This window comes from Falco biarmicus, chromosome 6 (assembly GCF_023638135.1).
Source record: "Falco biarmicus isolate bFalBia1 chromosome 6, bFalBia1.pri, whole genome shotgun sequence".
In the NCBI taxonomy this organism is placed as follows: Eukaryota; Metazoa; Chordata; class Aves; order Falconiformes; family Falconidae; genus Falco; species Falco biarmicus.
The window spans coordinates 73,823,754-73,842,810 of record NC_079293.1 but is presented as its reverse complement, the minus strand read 5'-3'; the positions used below and the strand labels follow the sequence as shown (position 1 = coordinate 73,842,810).

Below are 19,057 nucleotides of genomic sequence, written 5' to 3'. Positions count from 1 at the left end.
TGCAGAACAGCTGAGTCAAAAGTAAGGAAATTCTGCACTGGCTATGGAACAAGGCTGTGCTAATGCCCTCTTAGAGGCATAAAGAGACTAACATCTTCTTGGACTAGATGTGGTAGTGTTGTGCCTGGCCAACAATAAAACTGATTAAGCCTTTATCATTAAATTGGGTGCAAAGTTATTCTTTATGGAAGAAGATCAACACTGGTATCTCCTGATAATTAGAACATGAGCACAGAAGTCTCCAAGATAACAACTACTACAACAAAGACCTCTTGTATCACAACAGAAGCCCGAGTCAAAAAAGAAATCAAGTTTACTGTAGTAAAGCCCAAACTCGGGTTACTGGTTACTGCATTAGAAACAGAGGTAAAAAAACACAGTACAACACACTACCAGTGCTTGTCCAAGTTATCGGTGTCTGCCTGAGTGGTAAGCTGTGATGTCTCCACTAACTGCAGACTCCACTGCCAGGGGCTCCCCTGTTATTCTGAATATATCTCAAGTAATACCTCACTTCAGAGAACCCACATCTGCCCTTAGCTGAGCTCGGTTATCAAGAACCACTGAATCCATAACCAGTCAATAACCGACAGCCAATCCATAACCACTGAATGCAAACGAACCCTGGAAGCAGATCCTGGTAATCTAGAGCTATCTCCTCCTGTTACCGCACTGCAATAGCATTGTAAATCAGTTTCATTTTGCTTTTCCCCATTTTTATTAATCTGTTGAGGTAATTTTGTTAGGTTTAGGTCAGTAAAAATGAAACAAATGTCAAGTTTGCTTTCATGACAAGGATGTCTCATTTATGCTGACACCAGGGCTCTAAAGAACATGTAAAGAAGGCTTGCTTTTACAAACCTCTATTTTCACGGTACCAATTACTTGCAGCCTAAACAGCTTTTCCCAATACACCATTAATCACAAAATTTAAACCCAATGGGCTTCTGGGTTCTAAGGCTTCCCTGCTAGGACTGACTGGTCAAGCTGGGGACAGTGGAGAGGTGTTTTCTGAGCTGCTGCAGTGACTCCCCATGCTGTTTTGCCCAGCCCACTCATTCCTGCTGTCCCTCCTTCAGAGAGCCAGGACCCCTGTGTCCCTTGCCTGAGTGCTCACACATGCACTCACCTGTTTAGCCGCAACCTCCAGGCACTTCTCCCATTGCTCCTGCTCTGCATACATATCCAAAGCAGCCATGACATCTATTCCCACCAGCTGGGGATGGAAACAACCATAAATTTGCTGTGCAGGCAAGGTTTGCTACCAGCACCAAGGCAGGCATCAGCCCACCTGGATCTTTTCTTCACATACACATTGTCCCTCCCCCTCTATGGTATGCAAGCACAGAGCCAGTGTGACCCATCTGGTATGCAGAAACCATGACTCAAAGACACATACAGACTCCTCACCCTCAGGCATATCCAGGCAAAAGCCCCATGAGAAGGGCCCCAAGGATCTGGAGAGATCCTGACATGACTCTGTAGGGATCCCAAATACGTACCGAATCTACCTTTCCTTGGTTCTTTAAATACTCCTTGTAACGCTGGTCCACATACTCCTCTGACCTACTGGGTAGAAAGAATCTTAACAGGCAGCAAGACTAGTAAGTGTCTTGCATCAGTGCAGAAGGTGGATTCAACTTTGTCTGCTTTGGGAAAAAGAGGACTTGCATCTGTGCTATGCCTTTCCAGCCTGCTGCTGGGAGCGTAGGCAGAAGGGGAAAAAAGGGGCTCGAGGCAGCTCTTTGCAATATAATATGTGAGGAGAGAAAGGGATCACAGGATTTTCAGAAGGAAGTGCCTGCACAGGATTATGACAAGGGAAGGGGAGAGAGCAATAGAGATGGGACAGAAGGGGATAACAATTTCCATGGGATGTGTGGCAATAGAAGAGTGTCAGGGCGGTAAATGGTTTAGGAAGGGCAGCCGTGGAGAATGTGTCTTGTCCAGCCTGGGAAGCCCACTGTGGGGAGAACCCAGGGAACCTGGGGGCAGCAGGACAGGACAGAACAAGAGAACATCTGGGGCTGAGTGCGAGCAGGAAGAGTGTAATTTGAGAAGTTCCAGGGTATACCTGGGGTCCAACTCCTTGGCCACGCGCTTGGCTTTGCTCCATTCTTCCCCTTCAATGAAGGCATCAATAGCTTCCCGGATGAGGTCCAAGCTGAGGTAGAGTTCAGCTGCCTGCAGGGCCAGAGAGTCCCATGGGAGGTGAAACCCCAACGGCACCCTGCAGCCCAGGCTGGAGCTGGTGCTGTTGGAAGTGACCAGCACACAGCAACAACAGAAAGTCTCCCAAAAGATAACCCCCTTTCTCTGCTTTCTGTCTCCTCCCAAGGCCTGGCTCTCTCACTGTTCCAGGACTTGATCCCTTTCCCCTCCCTCTTCCTCCCTGAAGACTCTGCACTGCCCAACTCTGGATACAGCCATCCACCCACCACCCCAGGATGTGACCTGACTCCTTCCCTTGGATAGAGCTCTCCCTTCCTATGTCACTGCTTCTTCAGTAGTCTGGGAGCAGGAGTCAACCCTCACCGCACTGTATTTCTTCATGGCCACCAGCTGAGGAGCCACAGTCCGCATCACCTCCATGCTCTGTGACTGGCCCAAAAATTTAATGGCCAACTCGGCAGCCTGTGAAGAGAAATTGTCAGTGCACAAGTGATAAAAGCTGTTCGAGAGAGGGATGAAGCTGGAAAAAGCTCTGTCCTAGCCTGAAAGTCTGAGAGTTGGTAGTGCTTGAACTATTGGAGAAGGGGAGAAGAAATGACAGCCCACTTCAGCAATTCAGAGAAGCAAAGCCCAGCTACTTCCAGACATGGGAGAAGATCAGGCAAGGACATAATTGTTGTTGAAGTTGGTACGAGAGCCCAAGTATGAGTGAGAAGTATGATCAAGAACATAATCCAAAGGCTGGTGGACACAGACCATGAGAAGAAGGGTGCTCATCTAGCCAAGCACTAAATCATAAAGTTCAGCTCTCCAGTGCAGAGTGATATGGGCACAAAGACATTGGCATGCTGCTGGAAGTGGTGCCAGAGAGGATATCAGTGTAGTGGCAGGATAAGCAGACAGTCCATCACGGCTCAAGACAATGGCCATGAAGGCTTTCCCCTGCAGTCACTGGAGCCTGCAGGTCCTCTCTTGTGCCCTGCAGTGACTTAGACATCTCTAAGATGCACTGCAGGTTGTGGGGGATCTCCTAGACAGCAGAGCAGATGAAGGGAATCATAGCCCCTGACTGTACCTTCAGCAAGCATTTCTCCATCAGGACATCATTGCTGGGATCCTGCACCTTCAGATAGCAGTCCACTGCCCTGGCATGTTCCCCAGCCTGCTCCCACTCCCGTGCCTGCTCCAGCAGCCCTTCTGTTCCTCTGTAAGGAGACATGCAGGCTGTGACCAAGACTGGGATGCTGTCACAGAGACTCTGTGGACAGTGTGTAGGGCATGGACAGGGAGGTGCACAGCAGAGGTAAACCAGGGACCCCAGAGGGACCTGAGCATGTAACAAGGAATGCACACAGCCGCACACAGCCAACGCTGAGGAGAAAATTGATTAAGGACTCTGGGGAGACGCACTGATGGTACAGGAAGACATCTGGGAGACCTTGGATGGCAAGAATAAGCCTGGAGTCTTCCAGAGCAGGGAGGATGGCTGCTAGGAAACCTATGCAGTAAGAAGTTCAGGGTCCTCAAGACAGAAACAACTGGGTGTCAGGGATCCCATCAGGCTACCTCTGTAAGGCATCAGCACAATGGCCTAGGGGAAGAGCTACCTGCCTGTTCCCTGCAGCCTGACCACAGCATTGCTTACCTGGAGCCCTTCTTGGCAGCCTCCCTGCCACACTCCTCCTGTAACTCTTCTAGCCGACTAGGCACGTATTCCTTGCAGATCCGCAGGGCCTCGCTCCACATGCCAGCCTCCTGCACAAGCACAACAGGGAGAAGAAATTGTTCACCAGGATCCCCCACAGTCCCGGCATCACGTAACACATCTAGCCTCTTGTGTCATCTTGCCAGAGGACCCACTGGAAGAAATAACGACAGCAGCACCATCTAATTCTTTCCTCCCCCAAAACAGTACCTATGTCTATCCACTCACCCAAGGTGCCTCAGGGGAAAGTGCTCATCCATCCTAGCTACCTCTGTGGAATGGGCACTTAAATCCTCAAATGCACCAACTTGTGCTACCCCTGAGGACCATCAATATTCTGGCTTCAGAGAGCCAGGACCCCTGTGCCCCTTGCTTGAGGGCTCACACAGGCACTCACCTCCTCCCAGAGCTGTAAGAGAGCTAAGCTATGCTGTGAAATCTCTACCAGTTCAGTCTTCTAAGAGCAGGCCAGAATTAAGTTCTACTAGGAACCACCTGAGTTTCTCTTTGTTCTGGTTTCTCTTTGGCTACTAAGCTGACAGGGAGAGCTGGGAGATGGATTTCACTCTTCCTCTGTCCTAACTGGGTTCTCATCCAGGGAGGAAAGCATTGATGTTGCTACAGACTACGCTCACCTTGTAGTACTTTATGGCCAGCTCAGGTCTCTCTGCTCGCAGGAGGAAGGCCTCCGCTTTCTGGAACTCTCTCTGCTCAAATGCAAAACGTGCCTGTCCCACAAGCACATCAGCCACGCTGTCTGGGTCATGGGCCTCAGCCACACGCTGTGCAGCATCCCAGTTCTGGTTATGCACAAACCTAGGGGAATCAACATGCAATGTAACAAGAGGGACAGTGAGGAGCAGACCAGTGCTGCAGAAACGACCAGGATGGCATCATACAGGGAGAGGAGATGCAGCAGGCCAGGATGAGGAATGATACATACATCAGCACTGCCTCCTTGGGCTTCCCAGCTTTAATGAATTCTGCTTCAGCCTCTTCAAATTTGCCCTAGGAGACAGGAAGGAATGTGCTTGCATGCCTTCCTGTCCCAATATGATTGCATGACCTCCTCTGCTCACCATGAGGCAGAGAGATTTATGAAACAAAGATGAGTGTGGAAGCTTGGGGCTGTAGTCACGGAGCCTTTTGGGTGAGCAGTGATGCAGCCACAGAAGTGCCTGCTGCAGCAGCCCTTAAGGACAACTGCTCAATTACCTGATTGCCCAGAGAACTCCCACCTATTTCAGGGGGTAAAATTACCTCATCTTCAAGGAACATGGCATACTTTAAGTGGATCTCTGGCATCTTCTGCTTCATGGAGAGGCGGGCCAGTTCAAAAGCAAATTCAAAGACCCTGCAATGAAGGAGAAAATGGGGTGAGAGCAGGACCATATGCTGTGAGGGCATGCTTTCATCAAGAGCAAGACATCAAGTGCAGCACAAGACGCTGGGAGAGGAGAGATGGGAATCCAACTGCTGATTCCTCCTGTTCCTGACCAGAGAACAGGAGCTTTTAGAGCCCCCACTAAGTAAAATCAGCTCCTTCACACCTGCTGTTAGTGCCAGAGGCCCTTGGTTCAACCCTAAGGGGAAGTCACAAGACTCCCAGGAGCCTAGCAATGTGAGAGAACTGGGGGAGAGCAGCAGTGAATGGCAGTGCAGTTGGATGGCTGGCCAGGTGCAGAGTGGGGCCAACATTCTTCTGACGGGTGGTTACCTATGGTGACATGAGTAATACCTCCTCCCAAGTTCAGAGGCTCTCACAAGCCGCCCCACCCCCCCCCCCCCGCTAAAGTTAAAGGGAAAACTGCTTTCACCTGCCCAGATCCCACTTGACATTTGAGAGACTAACAGGTGGACAGGAAAAGGGCTACATCAAGAAAGTGGAACGAACGCCTGTATGAAGATGTACAGGCGGGGTGGAAAGACACGCCATATCTTGAACCCACAGCTATCACGTGCATACAATTATCTTGGGCCACCCTTTTTTTCTCAGGTCAGGCAGATGGGAGAAAAGCACTGGGCTGATAGACCTTGCTTACCCGCTGTCTGCTGCATGGTCAATGGCCATCTCCAGAAGTCCGAATTTACTGAGGAGTTTCACAGCTGCCTCTCCACCCAGGCTCTTTGCCCACATATAGGCCACGTGCTTATAGGAGTTTGCTCCCCCATGTGCCTTGGCCACCTATCCAAAGCAAAGAAAGCAGAAGAGCCCAATGCATCCATTTCATCTTCAGCAGGCTGACCCAGGACTCCCCTCTCACATAATGCCTGTCATCATGAGGGAGCACCAAAAACGACTGTTCTCTCCTGAGGAACCCTTCTGTAGCAATGACTGGACTGGGGAGAGTGATACAAAGGCGTATTTGGCAGAGCACAGAAGAGACTGCTGTCTCCTCAGCATGGCCCACACCACCGTTAGGTCAGCAGAAGTGACCCCTGGCAATCTGTGTCCCCACTGGAGTGGAGCAGTGTTGCAGGGGGGCTGCTACAGAGTGGCTATGGGCAGAGCAATACCTCTGAGGTACAACACAGTGCAGTGGTTCAGAGCAGAGCAGTGCCTGGAGGAAGGCAGTACTGCAGACTGGCTAGGGGTCAAGCCTTGCTTTTGGGGTGCAATGCTGCAGAGCAGTAGGCACAAGGGCTTCCAGTGCTCTGCCACATGCTGAAGCTAGGCAGTATACGCCAAGTGTTCGAATTTTGCAGTGAATAAAGACACAGCAGCTCCTACCAGGATGGTTCTGTCAAAGCTGGATCCCTGCACAGCGGGATAGCTGTGAAATGATAATTACCCTGTAAGCTTCTTCCCACATGTCATTCACTCTGTACATGTTTACTGTGGCCTTCCAGTCTTTAGCTTCTAGGTAGTGGTACTCAGCCTCCTGTAAGCGTCCCTCTGCCTCCAGCTCCTGCAATTAGAGGCAATGAGTTAGTGACACTTGTCCCTGCTTAGCCGAGTCAATCCCCTGCCATGAGATGTACTCACCTTGCCCAGGTGCAGGTGGGTATCGCTGAGTAAGTCCTTGTGGTACTTGGCAACCAGGCAAACCATCTCATCGTACATCTTACACTTCTTGTACATGGTGATGGCCAAATCAGGTTCATTCACAGTGATATACAGCCTGGGAACACAAGCACATTCAAATGGCTCAGCTGAGGACATGATCAGTCCCCGCAGTCTCTCTGCATCCTGCCCAGCTGGAGCCAGGTCCTGTGCATGCTGCCAAAAGGCATGACTGGTGTGCAGCGTGGCTGCTGTGGGCTGCAAGGCTGAACACTGCTTAGATAGAGCCCTTCTGTCACGCCACCATCAGCTGCAGTAGGGCAAAGGTATTCCCTCCATTCTCAATTGTCAAGCTGAGTTGTGACTTGGGGGGGGCGCCTCTGAGCTTCTGTGACCTGTTCTCATCTTGTCCCCCCAACCTGAGGCTGTCAGTCCTGTTGTAATGGTAACTGACAACGTCAGCTCAACTTATTCATACAGGCTGGCAAAAAGATTAAACCCAATGTGACCTCACCGGCTGTAATGCCCCGTTTCGTGTACTAGGCACCCTTGAGATCAGGTACCATGGCATCAGACACGCAGTCCTGTTTGTTCCTATACCTACTAACCCTGTTGTGTTGTTATTAATCTAGAACTGACAACGTTAGTAACCTGGATGGGAAACACTCTGCTTTTCATATCTTATCCTCAGCTGATGATGACAGATCAAATGCAGCACTCTGCAGTGGGGAAAAGCCTTGCCCCTCTGCTACATGAGACAACTGCACCCCACCTGGACCTCCCTTCTGTCCTAGTGAACAAAGATACATTAACAGTCAGTGACTTCTCTTCCTAAGAACTCTGAAATATCAATTTGAGGTCTCTGTATGTGGATGGAGTACCTCTGCCCTTTCCAAACCCTAGCCCCAGACTCTAGTCCTACACCAGGAAAGGGCTCTTCTACTACTACAGCCTTTTTTTCAGGGCTCAGTCTTGGACTAGTACCAAGGAAGATGCTCACCTCTCTGCTTCTTTGTACTTGCCCTGCTTCTCCATTTCTTGGGCCTGGGTTATATAGAGCACAGACACATCTTCCTGACTCATACACTTGATCGCCAGCTGCCGAAAGAAACACATACGGGAGAATCTACAGCACACTGCACAGCAGTTTCTTGACACATGATACTGAAGGAGAAGGGGGAAACCAGTCTCCTTCCCATTACAAACAGGTTTACAAGCTAAATGCTCTGCAGAGAAAGGGTAGACATTTGCCACTGTGATCAAAGCACTCCTTGCAGAGTGCTCTTTGTGTCACAGGTGCACCCACACAGGGCTGCCAAAGTAAAGAAGGGCACAGACAGGATATGAATACCAGGAACCGATTTCTTGCTGGCTACTGGACAGCCCTACACGCATCCTTTGGGAAGAGCGCTTGTTGATCAAGTGTTGGTGCACAAGGCACCACCATCTCCTGAAGAAAGACATTTCACCAAGCGGGGTGAGCTCCCCAGAGCTTTTGCTTTTGACTTTACCTTGTGAGCCTGTTCCCAGAGCCCGGCCTGTGTGTACATGTCAATGGCATCCTTGGTCTGGTCTCCTTTGATGTACAGCTCCTCTGCAACCTGTAGGGAAATCACCAAACTCAGCAGTCCCAAGCGACACACAGAGCAGCAATGATTGTGGTCTGTAGCCTCACCCGATACTCCTGTAAAGCTGCATAGTGTTGGGCAATCTTGAGGTAGTATTTGGCTGCTGTCTGTTTGTCCTGCAAGTCCAAAATGTAGATGGCCTTTTTCCACTGCCGGGCTCCCAAGGCTGACTCAATGGCCTTAATCGAGCACCTAGCATCAAAACCATAACTCTTTACAGCCAGCCCGCAGCCATGTCCTCCAGCTGAATTAAGCTAGGGAGACCAAAGTGCTGCTTGATTCTTATTCCTGGGCTCGAGCACCACAAAGGATCTGAATAACTGGCAAAGCTAAGGGGAAAGAATGAAGAACTAGGACAGCACAGAAGAGTGATCAGGGCTGAAAGACCTTGGGAGAGATGTGGGAAGGCATCCACAGCCAGGGCCAGCAGAGACTGCATATAAGCACCAGGGGCACTGGCGAAGTGGGGTCAAGGGGGCTCATGCAGGCAAAACTCTACTGATTTAAGCAAACCATATCAGCTCCATGGCTTTCCAGGTTATACTGCTGCTGGCTATACAGCCATCATCTGCACCCACCTGGCTTCAATATAATGGTTAATAGCAGCATCCAGCTGTTTCTGCTGCACCAGATGGTCTCCCCAGGCCTCCTCCAGCTTCACAACTTCTGCGGGAAATGCCAGGCGAGCCAGCTCCACTGCTGTAAAGGGACATGATAACTGTTAGGCTGAATCCAGTAAGGAAGCAGAACTGTGAGGTGAACATGGGCTTTGGATGGGGTGCAGAGGGACGGGAATGGTGACTGTCTAACCCACTCCAGCTCCAACGGGCTACCCAGCAATCTGGACCCTGTGGAGAGCTGGACCAAATCCATGCTGCTGCAGTCAGCATGATCAAGGCCTTGGGAACTGGATGCTGGGACTGTGTGTGCAGGTACAACTATATGAAAATACATACACTGAATTAGATGATACATGGAAGCTTCAGAGCACCTAGGCATCTCCAGGCTCCAGGGCAATAGCTCATGTTGCCACCAGGCCAGAGCACCCAGGGTCCTGCCAGGGATGGATGGGGGAAGTAACATATTTAGCACAGTACCTTTCAGGAAGGCACTGCCCTTGCAATAACACTCCAGAGCTTTCCGTGGGTTCCTGACCTTCTCAAACAGGTCTCCAGCCTAATGAAAAATATAAGCTACCAGTCTCCAGAGCCACCATCTCCCCGCACACCATCACGTACCCTACCAGTCCCATGTACCAAACTTGTCAGCCTTGCCACACAGACTTCTCCATCAGCTATGCCCTCCCCACTAACCAAAAGCATGAGGATAAAGGGAACTTCTAGAAAAGACTGCATGTGCTGAGACCATTGTCCTCTCTGCCGATCAACAAACCCCAAGTGTTTTTCTGGGGCACCATCTTCTGACAAGTTAAGAGTTTTTGAGACAACCTCCCTTTTCTGCACAGTGCCCATAGAAAAAAAAAAAGCTGCAGCAACAGCTTTTCTATGACCACAGCCCCTAGGAGCTCCACTATGCAGATGGTCATACGGGAGCATGGGCATGAGCAGTGAAGAGGGAAGCTCAGCTTCTTGCAGCAGGTTTTTACCCTGTAGGAAAGGGTGGCGGCCAACAGGGTGGGATGAGGCTCAAAGCTTGTAATACCTAGAAAATAATATAGGAAAGGCCATCCTGGCAGAGCAAAGATTCATCTCCTTCAGTATCTGAATGGTGGCAAAGCACATGTCTAGAGAAAGACCATGAGAACAGAGCAAGTATACACCAGTCTTTCCTCCATTATATCTATCTGCCTCTGACAATCTGCATCCTGGAAGCTTCCTGAGTTTGTGTCATGATGCCCTCACATCAACGTATTTAATGGCTTTTGACAGACTCTACCTCCATGATTTGTCTAATCACTTTTGAACCATTTATACTTTTGGTAATGAAACATCTGGCAGCAATGAGTTCCACAGTTACTCTTTCAACCGAAGGCTTAAGAAAAGGTGACGGGTTTGGAGAACCACAAAATTCTCTTGGGTCAAAATGAAACAGTCGGAAAACGCCAAAGGTAAAATGAGACTGGAGAAATGTAATTTAAGCAGGGCACATAAAACAGGCCAGTGAGAAGAGCTGCTTTTTTTCACATAACACATAACTGAATGGGGTAACTCAGAACCAGCATTATAGATCAAAAAGTACAGACAGTTCTAACAATAACTTGACAAGCTCATGGAACTAAAATCTATCAAGAGCTCTCAAAAATAATAATAAAACTGTTCAGACACACTATACCCTGCAAACTGCTGAAACCCATGAAAGTACACTAGGAGAAGTACCACCCTATATTTGCCTGCCCTGTTCTTTATTTTCTTTTCTTAAACATCTGCAAGAGGCCACTGTTGGCCAGGTTACCGAGCTGTACACTGGTCAGACTCAGCACTACTTTCTTACAATAACACGATTATATGAAAAACATCCTTTTGTTTTAAAACTGTCACCTAATAATAAGTAGTTACCATTTTTTTGTGTTATTAGATGCAGAGGATAATCACTTTCCTTCTCTATGATATTCATGGTTCTACAGATAGTCTTCATGACCTTCTTTGTTTTTCTTCCTTAGCTTTTGCACTTAGATTACCCTTATACAAAAGCTGTACCATCATTTTTTATTCTACTATGAGGAAGTACTGTACATTTTCACAGTGATACCAAGTTTTCTGTTTGATTCACAACTCATTTCCTGTTGGTTCCCATCTTCCCAAAGCCCTCCCTGACTATTACTGAACACTCACCTGATGTTTTGGCCACAAGTTGCCAAAGAGTTGTGATCTTTTTCCCCAATAACAGTAATTCTAGACCTCACCTGCGTATAATGGATGCAGTAGGATTTCCTCCCAAACATAAACTGCAAATTTACCAACACAGAATTACACTTGCTACTTTACGTCTCTATCTCCCTGTACCTCACAGGTGCAGAGGACAGGGTAAGAGCTCTGATGCCCTAAGAAGAAAGCCCAGAGGTGGGGAGGCACTCACCTGTTCATACAGTTCCCCTCTGATCAGTGCCGTGGACACCCTATTGATGACATCCTCATTGGTCAGGAGCTCATCCCTGCTCATGGCCAGCCGTGCTGCTTTGGCTGGCAGCCCTGCCCGCAGGTATAAGCTGATGGCTGCTAGGTAGTCACCCTGTTCCTCTTGGACCTCCCCAGCCTTCTCTTCCTGCTGGGTATCCAGCAGCCACTGGTAGTAAACCCGCCGCAACTTATCCAGCATGGGGTGTCCCTGTTGAGAAATGCAGCATTGGTTGACCTGGGTAAGGCAAGATGTTGTCCTGCTCATCCTGCAGGCTCTGAACAGCTAGTTCATGGCACCAGACTTCTTGCTGCCCAGTTAGTAGAAACCACAATGCCAGCCCTGCATAACACTGCATCACCCGTGCTTCTTCTAAGCCCTAGATAATCCTAGACCAATTTTAGTGGGCCTTCTCCCTTCCTATTCACCTGGGTCCATACTTAAGTCAGTGCAACCTTCCCTTCTGCTTGGAGCCCCCTCCAAGTGGGAGTGAGAACCTCATAGGGCAGGTGAAGAGAACCTAGACCTTGAATGGACTCCCAATCAAAAAGGCTTATCAACCAAGCCCAGCCCACAGTCCAGTGCAGTTATATTCTGTACCTTGGCCTCAGCAACTGCAATGCATTCATCCCACATGTGCAGCTCCTGGTACATGTCCATGGCCTCCTCTGTGGCATTCTGTGTCAAGAGAGAAAAGTGTCAATTTGAAGGCTCCATTTAGCAGACACATTGCCATTGAGCTCTCACAGTGGGCATGGCTAGATGTGCAGAAAACACTTGAAAAAGTGTACTGTCCCCTTTACATGGATATACATTCTCCCTCACTCTCTTCATGTGTCTCAGGGCAATCCTAAACCTTGGAACAAGAAATATCTCCTTCTATTTCAGGGCAAAAACTCTTCTCCCTGGAACAAGCAACCTCTTCCTTTTTCACACCAGGGCACAAACCTCCCTGCTCAGAAATAAATGAGACCTTTTCTGCTCCTTGTTCCTTTACTCACTTGTTCCAGGAAGATCATCTCAGCCAGCTTGTAGTTCTTGTCTAACATGGCCAAGCGGGCACGCACCAGATAATGGTCTGTACCATCCCCACCCTGCAGACAACATCAGTTAGCTCAATCAGTTTGTTGAGTGAAAGAACAGGCTCTGGAATGATATATGGGAGGTGAATGCAGGTGGGGTCTGTGTCAGTACAGAAACTAAAGAAGACAGAAGAGAATCACATAAGTGACAAGACAGGAGCAATATGAAAAGGCTCAGCAGAAGAGGAACCTGGCAGGCACGGATGAAGGACTATGTCAGCAGTTTCTACGTGACCAGGTACTGGTCAGTAGGAGGATACTGGTGAGCACAGACACAGAAGATAACGTGCATGCAAACGTTTACAGGAAAGCAGCTGCCCTGCACAGCAGAAAAACAGTTTGACTTACGTGCACTTGAGCTGCCTGGTCAGCAATGGTGTTGGTTTCATGCAGAAATCGAGCCTTTGCCATGTTGCCCAGAGCTGCAAAGCACCTGGAAAGAGCAAAGCAGTTAGTCACTAACTGGGTTTTGCCGCCTGCTTTTGGTCCAAGAAAAGAAAATCAGAACCTGGGCAGCAGACCCAGCTCTGCAAGCTGGAGAGGTAGGGCAGCCCTGCTTCAAGAGAAAGATTTTTGCCAAGATCCATGCTCAGATGTGCCCTCTAGCCTTGCTCTGTGGGAGAAGCCATGGACATGACCCATGCTCATGCTTCACTTCCCCAGGCTTCAGAGATGTGCTGAGCTTGTCCATGTCTGTCAGCTCCCTGAAGCCTTGCTATAGACTGCTTTGGGTTGCCATCGGCAAAAATTTATGCCACAGAATGATGTCCTCCTGTTCCCAGTTCAGGCATTACTGTACAGGAGGAAAGGGCAAAGTCACTGCCTGGAATAGAGAACACTTAATTCTCCAATGCAGTGAATTACCCAAGCCGCACAAAAAGCCGTATTTTCAGTCAGACCCTGGTTTCTGTGAGGGATTCAGCCGAGAGAGTGTTTGAGCAAGAAAGATTTTATAGCTTCTTCCCATACCTCTCTGCAACGTGCAACTGTCTAGCTTCCAAAGCCAGTCTACTTAGAGTCTTCCACATGGCTTCGGTCTCGGTGGACATCTCCAATGTCTCCAAAAATGCGGTAGCCCTTGAGACAGAGATTTGCAGACTTTCAGTAAGAGAATAGAAGAGCTCTCTGAGGAAAATCCTAGGCTGAGACTGAAACTTCCTAACAAGAGTTGCACTGAAAACAGAACAAGCTGGGTGTGACCAGTTCTGAAGCAGATCGTACGACACAGGGCTTGACAGATCAGGGAAGAGTTCAGAGACCGAGGTGATCCCTGTTAAGGTCCTTAGAGGCATACCATCAGCAGAAGGCTGTAGCACTGTGGGGCAAGTTTGAAGTGTTGTGTCTGAAGCAAGACTCTGGTGCAAAGAAGTCTCTCAAGGGGTAACAGTGCTATGAACATATGACATTTTCTTCCCTGGTCAATTGTAAAGCCCTGTAACAAAATCAGCAGTGTCCACATAGTGGCTACTATGACTGTTTCAGGCAGGCAGTTTTTACTCTGCACAGCTCCTGAATATTTCCATGACACTGTCATCATCCCTGGAGGAGCAGTAGCGAAAGCATCTAAGTAGTACTTCACATCTGGCTGCTACAGAAGACACACTTATTCACTGCAGTTAAGTGAAAACTGCCTTCAGTGAATGTCTTAGTGTCAATGGGACCAGACTTGCCAGTCTCTTGTGCCTCTGAGTTTGAAACCGCACAGCTGTGAGGATGAAAAAGCTGAATATCCACTCATGAAGGACTCTGCTGCGCATTACAGCCAGACCTAGCACCAACATCACGCTCAGAGCCTAAATGTCAACTCTGTACAGGAAGTTGTGCTGCTGTAGTTCATGGATTGCTGACTCTCAGATGCCTGTTACATGAAGTGTGCTACCTGCCATCACCACGTGGTGTATCTAGCACTTACCTGTGATAATCCCCATCATCAATGGCAGTTCCAAACTCTATGAGGTCTTCATCCAGGGTGTAGGACACAGTGTTCACCCCTTCAGATACTATCACTTCAGTCTTTCCATCACTCCGTTCCAAGTCTACAATATCCCCCTGGAAAGAGTACCAGCTATAAACACCCCCAGGTTCTCCTAAAGTATGTGGGGTAGCAGGGATAGATGTGAGGACTGAACTGCGACAGCTCTGCTGATTAAAGTTCTCCTGAATGAGCTCACACTGAGAAGACATCACCCTTGTCTCACCAGAGGAAAGGAAAAGGCCACTAAGCAGTTCCTTGCTGCATTAATTATCTTCACCTTCTGCAAGAAATGCCTGCCACAAAGTTGACAGATGAGGTCATATTTTGTCCAGAAGAAACTAGTAGTTCCTTTCTGCAATACCACCCTATTTCCAAACATGTGAGAAAGAAGTAACAGAAACTGCTGGAGGTAAATCAAAGTCTCCAGAGTTTTACCTTCAGAGGAAACATGGTGACTCGCTCTGGAGCATCAATGTTATACCAAATGCAGAGGCTGCTTCTGTTCTGAGCCACCACCACATCACTGCCCGGGACCCACTGCACGTAGGAGCAATAGTTCAAAATGGTAGTCTTGGTACTGCTTTCAATGTCATAGAGCTGCAACTAGAGAGGGGAAGAAGAGAAAAGGGCTCAGCTGGCATCATGGCTGGGCTGCTAGCTCACGTGAACACTGCAGGAACACCTGAGAAAGTATGTTGTAAACAGATATTGCCAACCAGGAATCAGACTTTTTCCAAGATATCCAGCCCAAACTCCCATGCTGTTATTTACACACGTTACTGTCCAAGACTTAAGACCTTTTTTAATCCTTGCAGTATTTTAAGCTACATGCTCAGATCCTCCCTTCCTTATAGCCAAGCACGTACGCATATAAACCAGAATATGCCTTGTGCTACTTTGGTTCCCTCTCAGCTGCAGAGCTGGAATAGGAGAATGGTCTCTTAAGTCCTTCATGCAAACGAACTGGGGGACCAGGAAGGGTCTTCCTCTGCAGTTCTGGGCTGAATTGTCCATCCTAGGCAGAGTCCTACTGCAAGAATTGTTGCCAATAAGGTAAGAGGAAGTTTGTAGAATACACTGCCCTGAAACAAACCTGACAGTTTGGAAGATGTAACCTGACACATCACATAACAAAGGTGTATGATGCCTTGTAACTTAAAAGTCCTACGCTGTTTCTGCTCATCATAACTGTCCTCACCTAACAAAGATGAGAAAGAGAAAAAGAAGAGAGAATCATGCTAATCTCATGACATACCAGTCAAAAGAGAACAAGAAAGTCCCTGTTTCAGTCTGTACCAAACTGGTTGGAGAACTATGTAGACGTAACTTAGAAGAATCACAGTCCTGTCTGATTTAGGCTGGTGGCAGTATTTAATGAAGGAGCTGCCCATGCACCCTCTTGAGAGGCCTGAAAAGGAGCCAGAAAAGGTAACAGCAACCTCGATGATGCCACTGTCCCTTGCCAAGACAGCGAATTAGAGGACCCAAATATAAACTGAACAAGACTGCAGAAATAAAAATAAAAATATATATTGCCGAAAGTTCTCACATGATAGGACTTATACAGCTTTGTGGAGATGTATGTATCACATAGAAAATAGAAGCCTGTTTCATCTGGTGCAAGCTGCAATCACTGTTTGTACCTTTCTGAAGAGCATCAGTGCAGCAGAGCCCAAACAGAAGCCCTTGCTACTGGTAGTGATTCAGTCTCCTTTGTAGTTAAGGTCTGTCTTTATTGATACGAGTAATGGATATGTGAAAGTAGCGTCCTAAAGAGCTGTAGACACAAACAGTCCTCTTTCTGAGAGTGAAGAGGGTCTTGATTAGAGAGGCACCCTAAAGCAGATGCAGGCATCACATTTTTTGCAAATCCACATTGGGCTGCTCCTTTTGTTTCTCTGGAAACACAAAGTACTTGTTCTGTGATGGCCCAGAACCAGAACTACAGTCTTTGTGCAAGAAGGACTATCTCCAGCACACTCTTGTGAGAGAAATCTGGGGTAAAGAGTTTGTGAGGTGGCAGATGTATGCTCTGCAATCTTTGGCTCCAAAGTTAGACTCTAGTTGCTGGCCAATAAGCTTGGCAGTAATGGGCAAGTGATGTGAATGATGAGACAGCAGTCTGTGTGAGGGATAACAAGCAGACAGATTTAATTGAAGAACTGTCATTCCCAGGCAAGAAGATACCTTTGCAACCCCTACAATCTGTGATGCAATCTTAGGGGTCAAGCTGCCGAAAGTGACGAAGGAGGAGCAGCTCAGTGAAGAAGCCTGGGGTTCCTGTCTGAAATGTGAGGGATGAATTCAGTTTCTTCTGAGACGAGGCCGAGAAAGTTCTGAGGGATTTCAACACATATGCATATATGAACATAATACTTCACCCATCCTTGGACTAAGGAGAGAGGTATAGCCAACATGGAAATATTCTACTGCAGACTAACAGCCCCCAATGAGACCTGATCTCTGGAGCTATTAAAACCATCCTGTGATGAGCTGCAGCACTGTAGCTGGAGTCTGCCACAGCATCTGGGACACCTACATAGAAATTCTGGATGTGAATTACACCATTGTCAAGAAGGTCATGTACTCTTCTCAGGGCAGTCTTGTGACAAGAGGAGTAAATGAAGTCAAGCAGTCAAGGAGCCTTATGTTCAAAACAGTGAAGAAAGCTTGATAGTGAACAGAGCGGAACTGTAACACAATTGTCAAATACATCTTGCCTGCTGCAGTGGGCTTCTTCAGCTGTATCTGCACAATTAAACTAAACATGGCTAGGACATGAGGTGAGTGCCTGCACATCGTAATCTGTAGTGTGAAACCATTACCATGATTTTGGACATAGTTTTGTCCTGGGCTTACTAGTACTCTCCCAGGCAACATTCAGTCATGGTCTGGGAATCAGCACAATCCAAGCAATTGGGTTGTGACTATGCTGCGTTAGAGAATTAGCGTTCATCTCACAGACATATGCCAAGCTGTTGCAGAGAACATCTTTTTATAATTTACATGGTTTAGAGCAACATTAGGGTCCTCATCCAAAGATTAATCCACCTGATGAAGGTGAGAGGGGAATACACTCTTACAGCAGAAGAGTCTGTGATTTTCACTTTTTAGGTGTGATGAGACGGAGCAAGATGTCTAATAACTAACTTCAGAATTAGCTGTGACTCAAGACCAAACATGCAATGCTGTCAGCTCACACAATCTGAACATGGTCTATCTTTCTCAAAGGAGTGGTCAAAAAATCATGAGTAATTCAGCTGAGTTTCTTGCCTCCCTCCCTCCATTCCGGCATATCTGTCTTTATTTCTCCCCAGGCATACCATCTTGCCACACTCCCCAGATGCCCCCCCACCTCACCCTCATCTTCTTGTCCCTGAAGAGCAGTTTGTGGCCTGTTTCATTCAGCTCCAGCCAATCAATCTTGCTGTCATGGCTGATAGTGCCAGCATGGTAGCCACCAACGAGGTCCACTTGGGAAGGAAAGAAAGGAAAGTGTGTGAGTACCCAACATGCCCCAAACTGCTGAACATTCAGTACTGTCCCGTGGGGACCAGGTGGCTGGGACCTAATTAGGGCAGGACCCCCTGGCAAACACACTGTGACATGAAAAGCAGACTGCAGTGACATTTTATCTTGCTGCCTTATCAAAAACAAGTAACTTCCTCTACCCTTCTGTGATCATGCACAGATCATAGGCAGCGCAGGCAGCAGTATCATCATGCTGAACCGCACAGAATCTCAGGTCCAGGACACAGTCACAGCCACCCCACAGCTATGTCCACACCAGACAGCCAACCTGCCAAAAGCAAGACAGCCTGGTCTCTAGTGGTCTGCTGCCAGGCAGAGTGAATGCAAAGGGGGCCTTCAGGGATATGCTGCCTCACACAGAAAATGCAAAGGAATCAGCAAGGCTGGCAAAATACAGGAGGGGGAGGTTTGCATTCACCTGTTGCTATAGTCTTGATGTCTATCAGATAAGCCAGTCTCTTGTTCTCCTCCACGCCTCTCTGCCGTCTCTCGTTGATACGTACACTATTATTTGAAGGGAATGACGACCATTAACTTTACTACTCTCAGAATCCACAGGACTGAATCACATAGTCCCTCTCAGACTTACTTGAAGTTTCCCCAAGCACGCACAGCCTTTTGCAGTTCTCTGACCTGTGACTCTTGTGCAGCAGCTACAGCTGTCTCAAGTGAGAACAAACCTTTCTGACTCATGGCTTCACTCTGGAAGCTGTCCCTCTGTACCCAGGGTCCCCAGCAGCAAATTAGTTATGCTGCTTCTGTCTCTGAGCAGCCCGCGATCCTCCCTTCTCTCTAATCAGAAAATGGAGTATGGTATTTCAGAGGGACAAGAGGAGGTCCTGCTGGCATCTAGAGTCCCTGATAATGCTGTAGTAGGACCAGCCT

At 48.2% G+C, this 19,057-nt stretch overlaps 1 protein-coding gene across 2 annotated transcripts in view; it reads right to left on the bottom strand.

Annotated features, from left to right (window-relative positions):
- Positions 1–19,057, bottom strand: part of IFT172 (intraflagellar transport 172) — a 38,451-nt gene that overhangs the window by 7,509 nt on the left and 11,885 nt on the right. Inside the window, exons 14-39 of one of the 2 annotated variants that reach the window (XM_056344016.1) lie at positions 18,591–18,676; positions 18,002–18,114; positions 15,077–15,244; positions 14,579–14,715; positions 13,636–13,743; positions 13,015–13,099; positions 12,586–12,678; positions 12,185–12,262; positions 11,546–11,794; positions 9,607–9,685; positions 9,088–9,208; positions 8,557–8,701; positions 8,393–8,482; positions 7,882–7,979; positions 6,864–6,999; positions 6,670–6,786; positions 5,920–6,062; positions 5,138–5,231; positions 4,821–4,885; positions 4,513–4,693; positions 3,818–3,927; positions 3,248–3,377; positions 2,536–2,634; positions 2,075–2,184; positions 1,503–1,569; positions 1,130–1,216 (exon numbers count right to left, since the gene is read on the bottom strand). In XM_056344016.1, the coding sequence (XP_056199991.1) occupies positions 1,130–1,216; positions 1,503–1,569; positions 2,075–2,184; positions 2,536–2,634; positions 3,248–3,377; positions 3,818–3,927; positions 4,513–4,693; positions 4,821–4,885; positions 5,138–5,231; positions 5,920–6,062; positions 6,670–6,786; positions 6,864–6,999; positions 7,882–7,979; positions 8,393–8,482; positions 8,557–8,701; positions 9,088–9,208; positions 9,607–9,685; positions 11,546–11,794; positions 12,185–12,262; positions 12,586–12,678; positions 13,015–13,099; positions 13,636–13,743; positions 14,579–14,715; positions 15,077–15,244; positions 18,002–18,114; positions 18,591–18,676 (2,989 nt within the window). The remainder of the gene's footprint in view (positions 1–1,129; positions 1,217–1,502; positions 1,570–2,074; positions 2,185–2,535; positions 2,635–3,247; positions 3,378–3,817; positions 3,928–4,512; positions 4,694–4,820; positions 4,886–5,137; positions 5,232–5,919; positions 6,063–6,669; positions 6,787–6,863; positions 7,000–7,881; positions 7,980–8,392; positions 8,483–8,556; positions 8,702–9,087; positions 9,209–9,606; positions 9,686–11,545; positions 11,795–12,184; positions 12,263–12,585; positions 12,679–13,014; positions 13,100–13,635; positions 13,744–14,578; positions 14,716–15,076; positions 15,245–18,001; positions 18,115–18,590; positions 18,677–19,057) is intronic. The other variant, XM_056344017.1, reaches the window with a different exon arrangement.